The sequence below is a fragment of the Pongo abelii genome, chromosome 4, assembly GCF_028885655.2.
Source record: "Pongo abelii isolate AG06213 chromosome 4, NHGRI_mPonAbe1-v2.0_pri, whole genome shotgun sequence".
NCBI lineage: Eukaryota > Metazoa > Chordata > Mammalia > Primates > Hominidae > Pongo > Pongo abelii.
Window position 1 is genome coordinate 178,507,363 of NC_071989.2, and position 20,449 is coordinate 178,527,811.

The 20,449-nt window shown below is 44.1% G+C and overlaps 1 protein-coding gene across 2 annotated transcripts in view; it reads left to right on the top strand.

Annotated features, from left to right (window-relative positions):
- The first annotated feature begins 7,478 nt into the window (after nt 1–7,478).
- DOCK2 (dedicator of cytokinesis 2) overlaps nt 7,479–20,449 on the top strand; it is a 442,316-nt gene continuing 429,345 nt past the window's right edge. For both annotated transcript variants that reach the window (XM_009241272.4, XM_024247240.3), the window contains exon 1: nt 7,479–7,635. In XM_009241272.4, the coding sequence (XP_009239547.4) occupies nt 7,593–7,635 (43 nt within the window). In that variant the 5' untranslated portion in view covers nt 7,479–7,592. The remainder of the gene's footprint in view (nt 7,636–20,449) is intronic.

Below are 20,449 nucleotides of genomic sequence, written 5' to 3' on the forward strand. Positions count from 1 at the left end.
CTAAAGCTGCCTCCAGCTGAACCTGCCTTGTGGAAATGCAGTGTCTACATTTATTTAGAGAGAGACTAGAAGTCTAGAAGTTCAGGTAAAATCTCTTGATAATTGCTGGCAATTTTAAAAAATATTAAAAACTGTAAAAATAAAATATGCTTGTTAAACAAATATGTCATCCTCCAGATTTGGCCTTTGGACTGCTAGTGGTTGGCCCCTGCCAAATATCATTGTTTCTAGATGAGTCAGTGCCAATGAGATGTGGAAAAGGAGCAGGGCTGATGTCACTGCACCCAGTATGAGCCTTGGCAGCTTTGCAGAAAGAGCCATTGCGACTACTAGAGAGACCAGTAGTTCATGAGCATGGGCTGCCACAGGAGGGTTGTCTAACTGGAGGGAGAATTGGGAGATGGGGAGAGTTACCAAGTAAATATTCCCAGAACTATTTAACCTAGAGGGCAAGAAGAGGTATTCCTATTGGAGGAAGGACTACAGCTCACAGAGATCTGAGAACTTGTGGCACTTCTAGGAAACTTCAAACAGCACCATCTTGTAAGAGTGTAGGGTGATTGTGCATGTGGTGCAGGGAGGTGGTGTAAGTAGGGGCAGAGGAGGCAGGAAATGAAGCTGTCAAGGGGAATGATGGCCCTGCATGATATTCTTAAGACTTTAAATAGTGTCCAAAAGTATTTGAAGGATGCACTGAGAGATATTAATCTGGGCCTTGACGTCTTAGTCTCACAGTTGAGGTAGATCCCACTGGCAGATGCCTAGAGCATTAACTAGCAGTGGGTTTGAGGCTATTAATATTTTTAAATATATATACATATATATGTATACATTTTTTTATTTCCATAGGTTATTGGGAAACAGGTGGTGTTTGGTTACGTAAATAAGTTCTTTAGTGGTGATTTGTGAAATTTTGGTGCACCCATCACCTGAGCAGTATACACTGCACCCTATTTGTAGTCTTTCATCCCTCATCCCCTTCCCACCATTTCCCCTTGAGTCCATTCTGTCATTATTATGCCTTTGCATCCTATAGCTTAGCTCCCATTTATGAGTGAGAACATACAATGTTTGGTTTTCCATTCCTGAGTTACTTCACTTAGAATATACTTACGATGGAATACGACTCAGCCATAAAAATGAATGAGTTAATGGCATTTGCAGTGACCTGGATGAGGCTATTAACATTTCATCTGATAGAGCAAACTCTAGGTAAGCAGGAAAGCTCTTGATTCTCCCTATCGCCAACCCCCACTCCCACAGTCACTTCTAGAGTTTGGTCTGTTATCTGAAGGCAGAATTATTTGAATGCCCACTTATCTACATGCCATCTTTGTTGTTGGGTCTCCTTCCTTTACTGTAACTAATTGATTTTGGGAGCGTATATCCTTCTTACTGAGAGTCTTTTATGGTCCTGATAGAAATGTGCAATCCTCTCTGGTATGTAAAATTTAGGTAAGTACAAGCTTTTGCTCTCGACTATCTGAGCTGCTCAGAATATACTCAGCTATTTGCCATGACTGTAACAGCTAACACAAGAAGAGATGAGAAAAATATTGACTAGTACTGTGGAGGATGGAGTTTCCAAAGGCAGCCATGTGATGGACACAGGTCAGTGGGACACCAGAAGCCTCTAGGCATCTACCTACTGACGTGCCAATGCTACTTCCAGGTGGCCCTGTCCCCTTTCTGGGCCCAGGAGCTCTCTGGCTGGGTGTTGCTGGACCTATGCAGAAGGGGGCCCACCCCCATGAACTACTCAGAACAAGCTGACAGGCACTGTAGTGACACAAGAATGGGAGGAGGGCACTTGAATGCCTTGAGATGTAGCTATTTAGCAACTGTATGGAAATATTCCAATATTTAGTAATCATTACAGGCGTACTAGTGAAATCTAGCCAAATCTTGGACCTGAATACATACGACTCTGAAAAAGATGGACATCGGAAACCTCCCCTTCTGCTGTGCCTTAGGGAAAGAGTTTTCTTCAATTTACCTAAACCATGAGTCCAGTTAGATTTCTTTGGGCTATACTTGAGGCTTTGCATAGCTCTTTCCTGTGGAATGTCTTTATTTCACATTTCACAAAAGTTGTAAAACCTCTCATTTTATTACAAACCTGCTTTGCTTATATTTTTCCTAGATTATTCCAGAAGCTTGAGAAGACCAAAACTGCTTGGGCAAAGGGTCTCAGAAGTAACATGGAGAAGAGATTGGAAGGAGGCAAGGTTGGAGGAAGGGATCTCTAATCCAAGTTTCAAGGAAGATCTTAAGTTCGTGAGATGGGGAAGAGGGCAGATTCAACAGCTGTTTTTGAGATTATCATTTGGAGTGAAAGGAAGATTAGGATGAGTTAAGTTTCTGACCTGAGTGAAGTGAAGGGTAATGATGCACTCATGGGCAATCATAGTGGATATTGGCTACAATAAGGGATTTCATTTCTCTGGCCTCAGTTTGCTTACTAGCAAATTAGGGGTAAAATCGGGATAATAATGGTACCTGTCTTATGGGGCTGCTTTTAGGATGACATGAGATAATGCATGCCAAGTGTTTAAATCAGGGATTGACAGGCAGTAAGTATTCAATGAATGGGGCTCAGAAAGTGTTCCGTGAATTTGCTGCAAACCACAAAGCTAGGTAAGTGATGGAGATGGGGTTCTAGCACCTGATTAAAGCACAGTCTGGTCACTTCACCTGCTAACATTGGGTAGAAACAGTCAGAAGAGGGACAAGTCCAGGGTACAGTTATGTAATGAGCTTGGTTTTGAAATATGGAGACATTGATGGGGCGGGGAGGGGATGTCTAGGAGGTAGTTGGACACACAGGACTGAACTTAACAGAAATCTTGGCTAGAGATGTCCTTTTACCCACAGTCATCCCTCACAATGTATGTGAAGTTATAGTCATCAAGAGTGTACTACCTAATAGTCAAGTAACTGACAGATGGTGTTTAATAAAATCGTGTGACCAAGATTATTGTAAATTCTTTAAGTGGTTTTAGTCAGATTTTTATGTTTGACTATTGATCTCTCTTGCCAAAAAATTTTTATCGTGCCATAGGATTGTTAACTGTAACGAAAAGCCCATATTTCAGAAACATAAAAGCCATCTCCTAACCATATGAAGTTTAAAGATTTCTACACTAAAAGCCACCCCATTAAGAAGTTAATTAACCCTTAGTCAAAATTTCTAAACTTCGTCTCCTTCAACTGAAAGCAGTTTTTCCACTCTTTTAATGTGCTGAATTTGTTTGTTTAACATTATTTAAGGAACAGATTCCTATTATAGGTTGTATCACAAGTTGAATGGGGAAAAAAATCTTCAGTGCTCCTCAAGTTCAATCTTATTTGCTTTCTGGCACCACCACCCACTCTTGGCCTCCCATCAGATACTTTATCACACTGTTAATGTGAAGTTGCCTGTTTGTATGTCAGAAGCTTAAACCTAAATCGAAAAAAAAAAGTGTATTTTAGATCACCTGGCTACAAGTTTATGAGACAACACAACTGTGTATAGCAGAAGATAGCAAACTGTGGTTCACAGATCAAATCTGGCTTGTTGCATGTTTTTGTATGGCCTGTGAACTAAGACTAGTTTTTACATTTTTAAATTGCTGAAAAATATCAAAATAAAGATAACATTCCATGCTATATGAAAACTGTAGGAAGTAAAAATTCTATTTTATGGGAACACAGCCATGCTCATTCATTTATGCATCATTTATAGTTGTTTTCATTCTACAATGGCAGAGTTGACTATTTGCAACAAGGACTGTATATGGTGTTTTCAATGCTTCACAGTGCTGTCCAGCAACACACTAATCACAAGGATGAGGTTACAACTCCATAGCATTTAAAGTGCATATCACTCTCTATAGTAACATTAAAAAAAATTACCAGTGCTATAGCCACCATGTCAAAAAGGAAAGAAAGAATAGTGGGCTCCAAATGTCATGCTTCTAAGGCACAGTGGAGTGTGTATTGTTTGTTACCAAATTAAATAGTGCTATGGTTTAAATGTGACCCCCACAAAGTTCAGGAGTTGGGAATTTAATCCCCAATACAACAACAGTGTTGGAAGGTGGGGCCTAATAAGATGTAATTAGTAGATCATGAGGGCTCTGCATAAATAGATTAATGTTGTTATCGTGGGAGTGGGTTAGTTATTGAGGGAGTGGTTAGTTATTGTGAGAATGGGTTTGTTATAAAAGTGAGTTTGGGCCTCTCTTGCTCTCTGGCTCTTGCCCTGTTACCTTCCACCATGGGATGGCACAGCAAAAAATGCCCTTGCTAGATGTTGGCCCCTTGATATTTAACTTCCCAGCCTCCAGAGGTGTGAGCCAAATAAATTTCTGTTCATCATAAATTACACAGTCTGTAGCATTCTGTTACAGCAGCACAAAACAAACAAAGCAGAGAAAGCATTGTGTTTATTACATGTTGACACTCCAAACAATATGATAGATTAAGCACTCATCACATCTTTTCCAACTCACACAAAAGCAATGACCAGAAAAATTAGAAAATTTAAAACAGAATATCTCATCACAGCACAATTTCTTTAAAATAATAACAAATGAAAATGAGACTACAACCAGAATAAGTTTCCAAGTGGCTTATTTGTTATGCAAGCAAGGCAAAATATTTTATGGATGTTGAGTTCATTAAATCATGTTTGATTATAGCAGCAGGTGAAATGTATCCAGTGAAAATAAATTAGTTTAGGACTTTTAGCCTTTTGGTGACACTGGTTGCTTGGTTGAGAACATTGACAGGAGTATCAATAGTGAATTTTAAAATGACTTCTAGTGGTTTTCCTTAGTTCTTGTTGACAAATATTACCAGTACAGCTCAGTTGTTGTTTATTTGAGGAGTCAATGCTGAGTTTGAAGTGAATGAAGAAATAGCTTCTATGAAGAGCCTGTGTAGAAGAACTATGGGCAAGATTATTTTAAAAGAAAATGAGAAAACACTAATTCAACACAACCTGAAGTGAAATCTGCTAAGATGTGTTGCTAGTGTTCATGGTAAAAAAAATATCTGTGGAGCAGAAGAAGGCTTTTGGAGCAAATTTAGAAAGTGGGTGAAAATATAATATATTTAAAGCCCATGATTATTAATTGTAATATTCACCATCAGGTACTTTGTGGAAAATATCTAAATCTGTGATGTTATTGAATCAGTGGTATCAAAGGTTAATTTTATTAGCTTTTCTGGACTTTTAACCATTGCCCATTTGGTAAACATTTTTTTCAGAAATAGAAAGTAAATATCCTGTCAGATCAGCATTAACATATGAACATTTGAATCGATTCTGGTAAGGCACATTAACTTTGAACTCCAATAAGGTGAAATGTGATATCATTCCCAAAATGTATTTTTTTTTGCCTTACTAAGCTAGTATTATAAAAAATACTCATTCACATCATATTTTGAATTTTATTAATAAAAAAATTTAGAACCTTGTTTTCTTTCTATACATAAGTACCTGCATCCTACATATATACTTGATTTTACTTTCTGGCCTGCAAAGACTAAAATATTGACTATCTGTGCCTTTACAGAAAATGTTTGCAATCCTCTATTGTATAGTCCCAATTTATAATACCGTTGTGATAGCTAGTTTTGTGAGTCAACTTGGCAAGGCTATGGCCCAGTTATTCAATCAAATACCAATCTTCACAATCTTCACAGGGGTTGCTGTGAAGTACTTTGTAGATGTGATTAACATCTACCATATATTGAATTTAATTAAGGGAGATTATCCTCAATAAATTGGGTTGGTGTGATCCAATTAGTTGACAAACCTTATGAATAGAACTGAGGTTCCTTGAAAAAGAAGAAATTCCTCCTGAGGACAGCTCCTGCCTGTGAGTTTCCAAACTGCTCTTCCTGACAGCCCCACAATCGCATTAGCCAATACCCAATCTCTCTCATACATATATATTACATATATAGTATGTATGTGCATATGTATGTATGTATGCATATATGTATATATGTATGTATGCATATATGTATGTATATATGTATATATATAAAATGTATTATATATACATACGTATATACATATATGTATATAATATATATAATGCATGTATATATGTATGTATATATACACATATATGTATACATATATACATATACACATATATACACACACACATACGTATATATATGTATGTATATATATAAAATCTCCTACTCTGGTCACCTGGTGGAACCCTAATACCACTGCTGACTGTACAAGACATTATTACCTAATTTGTGCTGCTAGAAAACAGAAAAGAAAATAACTGCAGATAAAACAAAATCAATAATTTTTTGTTGCTCCAGTTCAACTGTGATATTGCCTAATCTATCTTAATGACTCTGTAGTGTAAGGCAGAAAAGGGTAGTGACAGTCATGAATAAAGAAAGAAAACTCAGCAAAACTTAAATTCAGCCTTATCACTGTGGATCAGACAAGGTTTTTTTTTTTTGGACAGAATCTGTTCTCAGAGCAATAATGAGATTTTTCGATGAAATGTCTCCATTAGCCTAACTCTAGGGCTCTTTTCCTAGGTCCCACTGTTGCTGGCTGTGACAGCACCCTTCACCTTGCAGTGAAGTTGGTAAATAGTGTATTTACGTATTTTCAGAGTAGAGCTTCTAGAGTTTACATCAGATTTTCCAACAGGTTTGTGGCACCAAAACGATAAAAAGCTGTAAATGGGGCAGGCACGGTGGCTTACACCTGTAATCCCAGCACTTTGGGAGGCTGAGGCTGGCGGATCACCTGAGGTGGGGAGTTCGAGGCCAGCATGACCAAAATGGAGAAACCACGTTTCTACTGAAAATGCAAAGTTAGCCGGGCATGCTGGTGCATGCCTGTAATCCCAGCTACTTGGAAGGCTGAGACAGGAGAGTCACTTGAACTCGGGAGGCGGAGGCCGCGGTGAGCCGGCATCGCGTCGTTGCACTCCAGCCTGGGCAGCAAGAGAGAAACTCAAAACTCCGTCTCCAAAAAAAAAAAAAAAAAGCCTGTAAATGATCCACCTCTAGGTAAACATTTACTCTTCCATGTCACCTGCTGTGTACATTGTCTCTCTAACCCTCACCATAATCATACGAAGTAGGTACTAGTATCCCATTTCACAGATGAGAAAACTGAAGCTTTGAAAAATGAAGTAATTTGTCCTCGTCTGGATTCGAACCCAGATCTGACACCAAAGCTCATGCTGAGGGGAGTTAAGGAGGTTTGTTCAGTCCCTAGGCACGGCAATCAGGAAACTCTCTGCACTTGCGGTGATGGTCTGGGGAGCCCCAGGTGGGGACTGGCCTCTGCCCCCTCGCCTGGGGAGGAAACAAGGTGGGAGTGGTCTCCAAGCTTTGCGTGAAGTGGGGTGGGGTGGCGTGTCTTAGCTTACGGGGCACCAGCCTTCTAGTGTGCCCCTGCCCAACGGGAGGGAGGAGGGAGCGGGGAGCCCCGGGGAGGGAGGAGAGGGCGGGCCCTGAGAGGAGTTTGAAAAGAGGAAGGAAGTGGGGCCCTGCGGCGCCCAGCCACCCCCTGACGGCTTCCCCACGGGAGGACGCGAGGCCCCGGCCCAGCCATGGCCCCCTGGCGCAAAGCTGACAAGGAGCGACACGGCGTGGGTAGGTGCGGGCGCCAGGGCGCGGCAGGGAGCGGGACAGGTGGCGGGAGAGCTGCGAGCAGGAGGATGCTTGCTGCTGGGCCGGCGGCGCGGGGTGGGCAGAGCGCACTGCCTGCAGGTCAGAGGGCGCCGCCTGCGGCGGGGCCTTGGGGCGGGAAAGCCGAGGCTCGCGGAGAGGACGGCGGGACCCCACCCTGCAGGCTAAGCAAGGCCCTCGCTCTCTCGCCTGCTGAGGAAACCTTAGATATTTCCGAGATAGGGTCAAGACCTGCGCTTGACAACTCAGCTCTTCGCGCCAGACTCAGCGTCCCCAGGAGTGCCCCAACTCGCCGCATGGGAGACTTGGCCTTGTAGAGGGAGCTCCACTCTCCTCTGGCTCAGCCTTGTCCTGCCCACCATGCATACTTCCACCCCCTCCAAAGCGACACCCATCTGCCTGCTTCCCCTGTCTGTTCCTCCTGGGTCAGATGACTCCTGATTTGGCAGGGCATCCAGAGGGCAGCTCAAGCTTGGGGGATGGGGCTGGACGGTGGGGTTCTCTACTCAGCCACCAAGAGCCTCTGGGGAAAAAGGCTCCTTCCAGGTGGTCTTAGGGTAACCAAGAAGCTAGCTTTGTCAGCCTCAGCCATCTAAACTCCCAGAAGCCTCTGCTGGGCGCTCAGGGGCGGAAGTGGTGGCTGGGGGAAGGGAGGCCTCAGGTGCTGCTACTCTCTCTAAGTGGCATCTGTGGTGCAATCTCCATGGACTCACTGTGGTTTTTAAACTTAAATATCAATAAAAAGTCACTCTGGAGCTTCCTACACAGGCGGATACCAGACACCATCTCAGAGATAAATATTTCGCAGGTGAGGCATTGGAAGACCCAAGCACCCAGAGGGATTTGATGCAGGGGGTCCCCAGGCCACTGTTTGGGAAACACTGCCCTGGAGAGATCAGCAGTTATCCACTCAATTACTGGGTACCGGGCACTGTGGGGTCATTTTGATATAAATGGTCCCCATCCAGAGAACAAATAATAATTCATATCCTCAAGGGGCAGTTACAAAGTAAGGAAGGATACAGCTTCTGCCCTTGAGGAGTTATGTGTAAGGCTAGAGGCTTTGACTGGGAAGTCAGAACTGAGTTCAAATCGGGGTCTGTTTCCTCGTCTATAAAGTGGAAGTATTAATAATGCAGGTCTCATGAGACTCTTGTGAGGATTGAATGGGGTTATGCATGGAAAGCATTTAGTAGTGTGCTGGCTCAATAAGAATTAGTGATTGAGGTCCAGGGTCTTACCTAGCAGCTTCAGAACCAAGAGACACCAGCACCAAGATGCACCCTAATGCCAGATTCAGGACAGTCATGCCTTATGAGACTGTAGTATTTCATGGTTTGCAAGACCAAAGGTCATGCAATCTCTGTCTGACTTCAGAACCCCCATGTGAGGCAGTGTATTATTCCCAACTTACACGTGAAGTAACCAAGTTTACATCACTTGGAAGCAATGGAGCGGGCCTTAAATTCAATTGTCTTCAGACCCTAGGCCTTTTGCATGGCACCAGGAAAGCATCTAGAAGGGGAACATCATGGGTAAAGGCAGGGAGCTGGCATCCCTGAAGTGTGTAGGTCAAACAATAAGTAGTCTGTTTTGGTTTTAGTATTGCTTTTAGTGTTAAAAAAAAAAAAATTGCAGAGGTAGCTTATGGGTAGATTGTGAAGGGCTTTGAGTGCCAAGCTTCAAAGTTTGGATTTCCTTCTGTGAGCACTGGAGGTTTTGAGCAGTGTCATCTGGAAGAAGTTAAATAGTTAATTAGGATAGGAGTGGGGAATTGGACTTAGAATAGAAGGAAAATGGGTAACAGTTTTACCTGTCTACTGACTGCCTGGTTAATCTAGCAGGAGGTCACTTATAATCAACATTGCCTGTTAACCTTTACTAGGTTAATCCACTCTGCCTGAGGCTCTTGTCGGTGAAGAGAGCTTTCTCCTTGCAGGAGAGAGGAAAGGGCAGAAAAGGAGGAGGTAGAAAGAGAAACTAACAGTATCAGTTAGGGTTAAGTGTGACAAAGGGTCACAGAAAACCTCCAAAATTGTGGCCTAACCAAGCTGCAAGTTTATTTCTGTGTCACACGGAAAGCTCAGAAATGGTCTGTGAAGAGGTGGTAAGGTGGCTGATTCTGTATCTCACACTGTATCCTTGGCATGTGACTTCTGCATCCTGAGCCGCATAGGCTGCTTAAGCTTCGGTGATCAGGTCCACCTTCCAGCCAGCAAAAAGGATGCAGGGAAAAAGAAGGTCATGGCTTTTCCCTTTAAAGACATTTACCTGAAGGCACACTTGACATTTCTTCTTACATTACATCCTATTGGCAAAAATATAATCACATGACTGACTATAGCTGCAAGGGAAGCTAGGAAATGTAGTCTGTAATGTAGGCAGCCATGTACCCAGCTAAAAATTAGGAGTTCTCTTCGTAAGTAAGGAGAGGAGGAAGAATATTGAGGATGATATATTAGTTTGCTAGGGCTGCTGTAGCAAAATACCACAGACTGGGTGGCTTAAACAACAGAAATGTATTTTCTCACAGTTCTTGAGGCTGGAAGTCCAAGATCAAAGCACCAGCAGGGTTGGCTTGTCTCGTGGCCTATCTCCATGGTTTGCAGATGGCTGTCTTGCTGCCTCTTCATTGCTTTCTGTGCAGGCACACCCTTGCTGTCTCTTCCTCCTGTCATGAGAACACCAGTCATATTGGATTAGCATCCCACCCTAAAGGACTCATTTTAACTTAATAACCCCTTTGTCTCCGAATATACACTTATCTCCAAATAGAAGTACCTTCTGAGACACTGATGACTGGGACTTCAGCATAAGAATTTTGGTGGGGACACAAGTTCATGACAAATAATCTGTGGTCTCTGGCATGGTATTTTGGGACTATAAAGAGGGCTTCAAGGCAGGAGTCCTGAGATAAAGGGTGAGGGTAGAAAAGAGTTTTGTTTACTCCGAAGCTGAGCCTGCCAGGCAGATTTGTGTGGGACTCTAGTTATTCTTGTAGGGGAGGGAAAAGCTTCTTTCTGCTACTGCATCTTGGGTTTTCTGTAAATTAGACTAACAAAAGACTGATGAACAAGAGAAAACAAACAAGTTTATTAGCATGTGCATCCTGCTTACATATGGAGTACTCAAAGGGTTGGTTTGAACTTGAGCTTATACAGCATCTTAGCAAAGGTACAATAAAGGTTTAGAGAAGTAGCAAGTCAAAAGAGGGTTTTAGGCTTCCAAGGGCAGCAAACTGTGGGAAGGGAAATATATGGGGAATCTAATGGAAGATAAAGGGTTCTTCGTGCAGGTTCATCTTGGAGCCAACTTTCTGTCTTCTTCATTGCCATGAAACTTCCCTGGGAGAGGGGATTTATGACAGTCCTTATTTCTTAGGAGTTTCTTCAGATAAAGAAATATCCAGGAAAGCTTCTTTCTGTACCTGTTGATTCTTATTTGCATCCAGCTCAAAATAATCAATATGCGCTATGGAAGTGGCATATTTTGATCAGAAACCTGTTCTGTATGCAGCTTCTCTCTAGCTATGGTTTTACAGCCATGTGTGGTGTTGAGGAATATTTGTTGGTTTCTTCTGAGGGCTGAGGGAAGATCTGTTCCGGGCGTCTCCCCCAGCTGCCAGTGGTTTGCTGGCAATCCTCAGCATTCCTTGGCTTACAAAAGCGTTGCCTTGATTGCTGCCTCCATCTTCACGTGGTATTCTCGTTGTGTGCATGTCTGTCTCCACATTTCTCCTTTTAAAAAGGACATCCAGTCATATTAGATTAGGGCCCACCCTAGTGACTTCAGTTAAATGTGATTACCTCTGTAAAGACTGTCTCCAAATAAGATCACATTCTGAGGTACTGGGAGTAGAGACTCCAACGTCTCTTTTTTTGGAGGGGGTGGGCACAATTCAAACCATAACAGGCTCTGCAGAAGCAGAGAAGGGATCTTTTTCACATCTTGGTTGGGGAATATGGAGGAATCCATAACCAGCTTGTGGTCCAGGGATGTGGGTGATGCTGTCGCAGCCCAGGACCCTGGACAGAGCTGATCCACACACACTGACAGATTTGGCGTGGGCAATGTGTGCCGGTGTCATTTGCACATGGATTTTTTGTTGAAGGGAACAAAATCTAGTCAAATCAGTTCAATGAAAATGTGTGGTGTGTATCTGTGGGAGAGCAGGGGGAAGTGGTGTATTTTAGGGTCAGAGGAATCACATGGAAATCCAGGAAACAGGAGGAGCCAAGCCTCAGAAAGGGCTTGAACTGAGGCAACCCTGGAAACCTCTGCTTCTCCTCTCATGGCTTCTCAGCTTCTCTGAGCATGCCAGCTGTGGTCTCCTTTCTCTCCCCACCATCTCCCTCTGATTGCATTGTTCCTTCATAACTGATACTCTAATACCACAGTGGTGGCCCCAGCATGCAACCCACCCCTCTCTGCACAACCTTGCAGTTCAAGCATCCACTGAATCTTCTCTGTGTTTATTTGTTCAAAGACCCAACAGAAGAGAGTGGTAGCTTGGTTTCCCTTTGTAAGAAAGACCACCCAAGTCAGAGTTCATTGCCAGCCTAATAATGGGCCTCACTCTGGTGAGGGTGCTGCCCCTGGCAGGTCTAATTCTCTGTGACTATGAGGTGGGGTCACATGGCTTGCTGCTTATCTAGCAGGAGCCATGGGTGGGGACTGATTCTTTGAGTAGGAAGCATGAGTGGAACCTGCATCCCAAACACACCCAGGGCAGAACTTCACTACAGAGGGACCAATTATACTGCTTTTATTGCCAAATGCAACAGTTGAAAGGATAGAGAGCATGACTCACTCATTAACTTGTTCATTTGTTCACTCATTCATTCTTCATTAACTTCTTAAATATTTGTTGGGCGTGTGTGCCAGGCATTATGCTAGTCACTGAAATTACTAGAATTAGGCCAATATGGCCCCTATCCTTCTGGAGCCAGTAGTCTAATAGGGAAGATGAAAAAGAACTTCATGAATAAATCAGTAACCATATAATTACAAATTGTGATATGTGCTATTGTAATATGAGTGAGAATATTAGGAATGGTCTTGAATTAGATGATGTGAGAAGGCCTCTCAGTCGCAATGGGGAAAAGAATTCCAAAGCCAATGCTTGGAGGGATATTAATACATGCATCTTTGCTATAGTGGCTGACTGTACCTTTGGACTGGTCCCCAGAAATTAGTCTGGTGAAACAAAAATACATGGATTAGACATCTAATTCCTTCCTGCCACCAATTCTTAGGTGCTGGGGCTTCCTACTTTCAGATGCTTCAGCAACTTGGGGCTGTTTAGGAGTGCCTGCTGGGCTGGCTGTTTGAGTTCATGTAAGGAGATTGTCCTAATCCACAGTTATATGGGCACCTCATTAGTCGGTGGACATCTTGCCCCTAACCATAATGTTTGCATTTGAATGAACCTTGAAGACAGATCGTGTTTTCTAAGCTCTGCTTCCTCCTGAGACCAGCATCCTATTGCTGCTGTCTTTTGAGAGAGGAAATGTAGTCACCATACTGCTCCGCTAATTTCTGGACCTTTGGATTTGTTTTTTTTTTTTAATAGTCAATTACACATGGGTGCAGCAGTCTGTGCTCTGCAGCATATGTTCTGCAAATAGGGAATGACAGTGCTTATCACCACACAACTCCAGAGGAGTCTGGGTGGAGACACCACAAATGTTCCCTTTAATAGGCACTTTCTCCTTTCTTCCCCATTCCCTTAATTGGTGTGAATTGAAAAACAGTCAGGCTGAGTTTGTGAGCTGCTTAAGTCTTACTCTGTTGTTAGTTCTCCTTGGAGAAAGTCATTCCTTGTCTCCCTGCCCCCACCAGGTCAGCTTCTGCTTTGGTTTAAAGTCATGGTGGCAGAAACTGAGGCTGGAGAAAGTATGACCGCCAATGTGGACACTTTCCAGAGCCCTCTCCGTTCATCACTCTAGGGCAGTGGTCTGCAACCTTTTCAGCACCAGGGGCTGGTTTGGTGGAAGACAGTTTTTCCACAGACTGATGGGGAGGTGGGGTGGGGCGGGAGGGATGGTTTCGGGATGAAACTGTTCCACTTCAGATCATGAGGCATTAGTTAGATTCTCATAAGGAGCGAGCAACCTGGATCCCTCGCATGCACAGTTCACAATAGGGTTCCTGCTCCTGTGAGAATCTAATGCCCCTGCTGATCTGACAGGAGGCGGAGCTCAGGCTAATGCTGGATTGCCTGCTGCTCACCTCCTACTCTGCAGCCTGGTTCCTAACAGGCCACCGACCAGTACTGGTCGGTGGCCTGAGGAGTTGGGGACCCCTGCTCTAGGGCACTCAGTTCCCCTGACTGCACATGGCCCCTTGGATCACAGCCTAAGCTAAGATGATGGATGGAGACATAGGTGGACAGTATGACGTGCACACTGTCACAGCACAGGGTCTGAATGGTATAATAGGCATTTGTTTGGTTGAATTAAATGGTGCAATGCCAGGCCTAGAGACACCCTCACTGACATGGTGGGCTGCAGCAGCAGGGCCATCCCAGTGTCAGCTGAACCTTCAGGGTTTGCCTGGAAAGTGGGTTTTTGCTGCTGGCTTCCCTGGCGGTGGCAGTCAGGGAAGGACCCTTCTAAGTAGAATGAATAGCCAATGTAAAGAGGAGGAAGCCTCTCTGATGTGTGGGAGGCCAGTGTGGCTGCAGTAGAGTAAGCAAGGTGCAAAGCAGTAAGGAATGGATTCTCTGAGAGAGGTCATAGGGAGCAGTGCCTCGTAGGTATTGTGAGGTCCTTGACTTTTACTCTGAATGGGGGAGGGGGGCATTGCAGGATTTGGAGTAGAATTGTAGAACGACCTGTCTTATGTTTTAAGAGGATTGAACATAGCAGTTTTATGGTGCATTAATCAAGGGGAATTAAATGTGGAAGCAGGGGGACCAGTTAGGCAGCAACAGTGATAACTCAGGCAAGAGACGGTGGTGGCTCTCAGCAGGAGGGAGCAGTGGAGACAGTGAGATATGCTTAGATTCGAGATGTATGTGTTGTAGGTCGAGCAAATGGGGTTTTCCTCTTGGAATGGATGTGGGTATGAGAAGGAGAGAGGAGCCAGTGGTGACTCCAAGGTTTCTGGTCTGAATAGCTAGAAGAATGAGAGCTGCATCGAGGCCTTCCCTAGTGAAAACCTTGATCTAAGTAGTCGTCGACATTGGCATAAATCATGCCATTGCCTCACCTTTTGTACCACGGTACTTTTTTTTTTTTTTTTTTTTTTTTAATTTTACTGACAGTTCCGGGATACAAGTGCAGAACATGCAGGTTTGTTACATAGGTATACACGTGCCATGGTGGTTTGCTGCACCTATCATCCCATCATCTAGGTTTTAAGCCCCATATGCATTAGCTATTTGTCCTAATGCTCTCCCTTCCTTGCAACCCCCCCCACCCCCCGACAGGCCCCAGTGTGTGATATTTCTCTCCCCGTGGCCATATGTTCTCATTGTTCAACTCCCACTTATGAGTGAGAACACGCAGTGTTTGGTTTTCTGTTCCTGTGTTAGTTTGCTGAGAATGATGGCTTCCAGCTTCATCCCTGTCCCTGCAAAGGACATGATTTCATTTCTTTTTATGGCTGCATAGTATTCCATGGTATATATGTTGACATTTTCTTTATCCAGTCTATCATTGATGGGCATTTGAGTTGGTTCCAAGTGTTTGCTGTTGTAAATATTGCTGCAATAAACATATGTGTGCATATGTCTTTATAGTAGAATGATTTCTATTCCTTCAGGTATATACCTAGTAATGAGATTGCTGGGTCAAATGGTGTTTCTGGTTCTAGATCCTTGAGGAATTGTTTTCCACAATGGTTGAACTAATTTACATTCCACCAACAGTGTAAAAGCATTCTTATTTCTCCACGTCCTCACCAGCATCTATAGTTTCTTGACATTTTAGTAAAAATTGCCATTCTGACTGGCATGAGATGGTATCTCATTGTGCATTTCTCAGATGATCAGTGGTGTTGAGTGTTTTTTCATGTTTGTTGGCCACATAAATGTCTTCTTTTGAGAAGTGTCTGTTTATATCCTTTGTCCACTTTTTGATGGGGTTGTTTGTTTCTTGTAAATTTGTTTAAGTTTCTTATAGATTCTGGATATTAGCCCTTTGTCAGATGAGTAGACTGCAAAAATTTTCTCCCATTCTATAGGTTGCCTGTTCACTCTGATGATAGTTTCTTTTGCCGTACAGAAGCTCTTTAGTGTAATTAGATCCCATTTGTTAATTTTGGTTTTTGCTGCAATCACTTTTGGTGTTTTTGTCATGAAGTCTTTGCCCATGCATATGTCCTGATTGGTATTGCCTAGGTTTTCTTCTAGGGATTTAAATTTTTATTTATTTATTTTTTTGAGATGGAATCTCGCTCTGTCTCCCAGGCTGGAGTGCAGCGGAGCAATCTCGGCTCACTGCAAGCTCTGCCTCCTGGGTTCACGCCATTCTTCTGCCTCAGCCTCCTGAGTAGCTGGGACTACAAGAGCCTGCCACCACACCTGGCTAATTTTTTGTATTTTTAGTAGAGACGGGGTTTCACCATGTTAGCCAGGATGGTCTCGATCTCCTGACCTCATGATCCACCCGTCTCGGCCTCCCAAAGTGCTGGGATTACAGGCATGAGCCACCGCGCCCGGCCTCTTCTAGGGTTTTTATGGTTTGGGATTTTACATTTAAGTTTATAATCCATCTTGAGTTAATTTTTGTGTAAGATATAAGGAAGGGATCCAGTTTCAGTTTTCCACATATGGCTGGCCACTTTTCCCAGCACCATTTATTAAATAGGAGATCCTTATTCCATTGCTTCTTTTTGTCAGGTTTGTCGAAGATCAGATGGTTGTAGATGCGTGGTGTTATTTCTGAGGTCTCTGTTCTGTTCCACTGGTCTATATGTCTGTTTGGGTACAAGTCCCATAGCATGGTACATTTACAAAGCCCTTGTGTTATCATGTTTAGCCCTCATAGACACCCTAAGAAAAATAACTTCTGTCTTCATTTTGCAGGTGAGGAAACTGAGGCGTAGATCTTTGAGGTCTCTCTGAAAATTCCCTCTATTTTATGGAAGTTGCCCCTTTTCACCTTGTCTTTTAGTTAGGTAACTGCATGTCATCTTCCCCACTAGCTGGTACGTTGTTGGAGGGCAGAGCTGTATGGAGGGTTAACTTTGAGTCCATTCAGCATCACTGCAATACCAGGAATGTGGTAGGTCAGAGAAACTAATCATTATTGTAGCATAGGTCCCATTGAGAATCCTGTAGCAGCTAGAAACACTTCTTCCCACTAAAATATGCACATGTGCAGTTCTGCATTGCAGTGTCGCCAAAACTCATTCATGGAAGCCAGTTAAGGTCCCTGGCAAAATGTGCTTATTTTACTCTGTAACTATTTAGTAAACAAATACAATAGGCATAGCCAAAGCATTCTGCCCAAGGTTTGAATTCTTGAAGCCAAGAGCTTGTCAAGAGTCAGAAAACAATTCTTATAGTCTGTTCAGATCAATTAAGTTCAGTAAGCCTGTGCTGAGTGATGGTCCTTAGCTGGGTATTTGGGCCCAGAGATGAATAAAACAGTTCAGGAAGCTTACAGTCCAGTCATAACCTCTCTTTCTGTATGAGGCAGCAGAGAGCACCATTATTAGTACTAATGTCCCGATTGGACAGGTTGGGGGCAGTGCACCCTTTGCTTCATGTTACTAGAGCTGCCATCATCCCCTTCATACTTCCTTGCAGCCTTGTGTTGAATGATCTGGGCACCTCTGTAGAATGCAAGCTCTACCATGGCACGGCCATGTCTGTTGTTCTTCTTCAGCACAGAGCAGGTGCTCAGCGGCTGTTGATTGGATGGATGAAGAGGTGGATTCATAGGTGGATGGATAGTTGTTGATTAGATGGATGGGTGGGTAGATGGATGATAGATGGGTGAGTGGATGGATGGATGGGTGGGTGGGTGGATAAGTGGAGGGGGAGGAGGATGGGTAAAGGGTAGGGGTTGGAGGTTTTAAAATCTTCTGGTGGCCTTATAGGATTCAGATGGACTGAGTTTCCCCATCTTGCCTTTATCTTCCCACCCCATCCATTTCCCTGTCAGGAGGCGAGGTCCTGTGAGAGCACAGCACAGCAATAAATAGAGTGCTCCTGAACTCGTCTCCAAACAGTGGACCCCTGCAGATGGTCACTCTACAAAGCTCACCAGTTCTCCCTGGGACTCCATTAAGATGGCCCTGCCATTCATCCCTCACACATCAAGCTGGTTTCCCCCCTCTCTTCCCTGCTGTCACACCCTCTCCCCACCTCCTTGGAGGCTCTCAGTCCAGTTCTTCCCCTTGCCAGTCTCTGCCCCTCCCTCTCCTTCCAGTCTCACTTCCTTAGTGGGCCTCTTTTTCCCCTTTGAAAGTCCACAGCTGCTGTGACTTGCAGTTTAGCCTTTCACTTCTGAAGACAGCTCTTTGTTTCTTGTGTGTTTATTTTGTCTCTTCAACTAGATTTCACGGAAGCTCAGGAGAACAGGAGCCACCCCCTTTCACCCCACTTTTCTAACCTGCAGAATCCTGCAGAGTGCCAGACACTCTCTGCATTTGGGGCTGGAGGGCTGATTTGATTGATTTCACCATAAACTCTCTTCCAACTCTATAGTGTGTGTGTGCGTGTGTGAGTGCAAGAGTGTGTGAGAATGTGTGTGTGAATGTGCCTATAGGAGTACTAGAATGGAGAGTGAAATCCAGCATGATGTTTCAGAGCAGGGTTTATCAACCTTGTCACTATTGACATTGTGGGCCAGGAAAGTCTTTGTTATGGGGCTGTCCTGTGCACTGTAGGATGTTTACCAGTGTCTCTGGCCTCTAGTCACTAGAGGCTAGTAGCACTGACACCCCCAACTCCCCTCCCCCAGGTTGGGACAACAAAAATGTCTCCAGACATCAACAAATGTCTCTTCCAGTGGGGCAAATTCGCTCCCAGTTGAGAATCACTGTTTTAGAGAATTCATTGGAATCCTAACTTTCCTCTTGTTGGCTGGGCATGTCATTGGCTCGCTAAAAATTGAGCACTACAATATGCAGCCCATAAGGTTGTTATCATGATCCAGCAAGAGGCCTAAAGCACCTGGCACAGTGCTGGGGCCAAATGCATTTCCATTCGTGAGAGGCGATGTGAATGTGGTGCATGGCTGAGAGCGTGTGCTCTGGAGCCAGCCTGTCTGGGGTGAAATCCTCACTTGGCCCCTTCTTTGCTGTGTTCACCCCAGGATGTTTACTTGATCTTGCACTACCTCAGTTTCCTCATCTGTAAAACAGAGACGATAATAATCACACCCACCCCAAGAACTGCAGATTCACGATGAAATGGGTGGCTGTGCGTAAAGCCCTTGGAATAGTGTCTGGTACGTGGGAAGTGTTTGGCAGAGATTAGCTGTTCTTGTGATTCCTCTGCTCTCTCCTGGCAGGTGGAGGAACACCTCCTCCTTCTAGGTTCCCTCTGGCTGTAATTCTTCTGCCTCATTCGCTGCTGACTACCGCCCGCCCGGGTTTGAGCTCTGGGGTGGCTGCCAAGGCTTCTACTGGGTCATCGCAGTCACCCTCGTGGATGCAATGTCAGGATGCTGCCTCAGTGCTGAGGCTGTCAAAACCTGTCCAGAGACTTCAGGCACACTGCTTGCACATTTCAATGAGCACATTTCACTTGAATCCAAAGTGGACCTGCTGCTAGTTCTATTTCCCCCTGGAGTGGAGACTCTTCAAAGTGAGCTTCGGGCAATTACATTCTTTCTCCATTATTGCTTTTGTTCCTCTTATACAGCCACTTGTCCAAACTCTATTAACACTTGGTGTTGGCTGAAGCTTGTGTTTTCAAACATGTCAGCAGATGGCAGGGCCCCAGATGAGGTATGAATCCATCTTGAAGGGTCACGGGGCACTTGATGGCTGCAATCAAAATTGGCAGCCGAGCTGGGTCAGCGTCTCTTGAAGCAATCTTGATAAATGCAAGAAAGAATATAGCCAGAAGAAGGGACATAGCTGCCCTTCGTGTTCATTCACATCCCTTCAGTCCAATGAGCATTTCTTAAAAGTTCAATAAATATTGATTGCACTTCTACTGTGGGCCAGGCGCTAGGAATTCAGTGGTCAACAAGATAGGCTCAGTTTCCATCCTTACCGAGGCTGGATGTAACGAGGATATAAACAAGTCCAGTGTATGTTTAATAGAGTGTGATGCCAGCAATGGCCTGGTGAGGAAGCAGGGACTCTGGACTCCACTCTGGGTTTGAATCCGCTTTCTGCCACTTTCTGTGTGGCTATGAGCAAGTTCCTTAACATCTCTTTGAGTTTCTTTTATGTTACAGGAAGAGTAATAACTTGAGGTTACTATGAAGATTAAATGGGCTGATACAAGTAAAGTGCTAGGGATTTTTTTTTCTTTCTTTTTTTTTTTGCTGGCGTCTTGCTCTGTCGCCCAGGCTGGAGGGCAGTGGTATAATCTTGGCTGACTGCAACCTCTGCCTCCCAGGTTCAAGCGATTCTCCTGCCTCAGTCCCCCGAGTAGCTGGGACTACAAGTGCACCCCACCACACTTGATTAATTTTTGTATTTTTAGTACAGACGGGGTTTCACCATGTTGGCCAGGCTGGTCTCAAACTCCTGACCTCAAGTGATCCACCTGCCTCCCCTAGTGTTGGTATTACAGGCGTGAGCCACCGCACCTGGCAGTGCTGGGGATTTTGTCTGTCTTATCTATCACTGTGACTATAGTACTCAG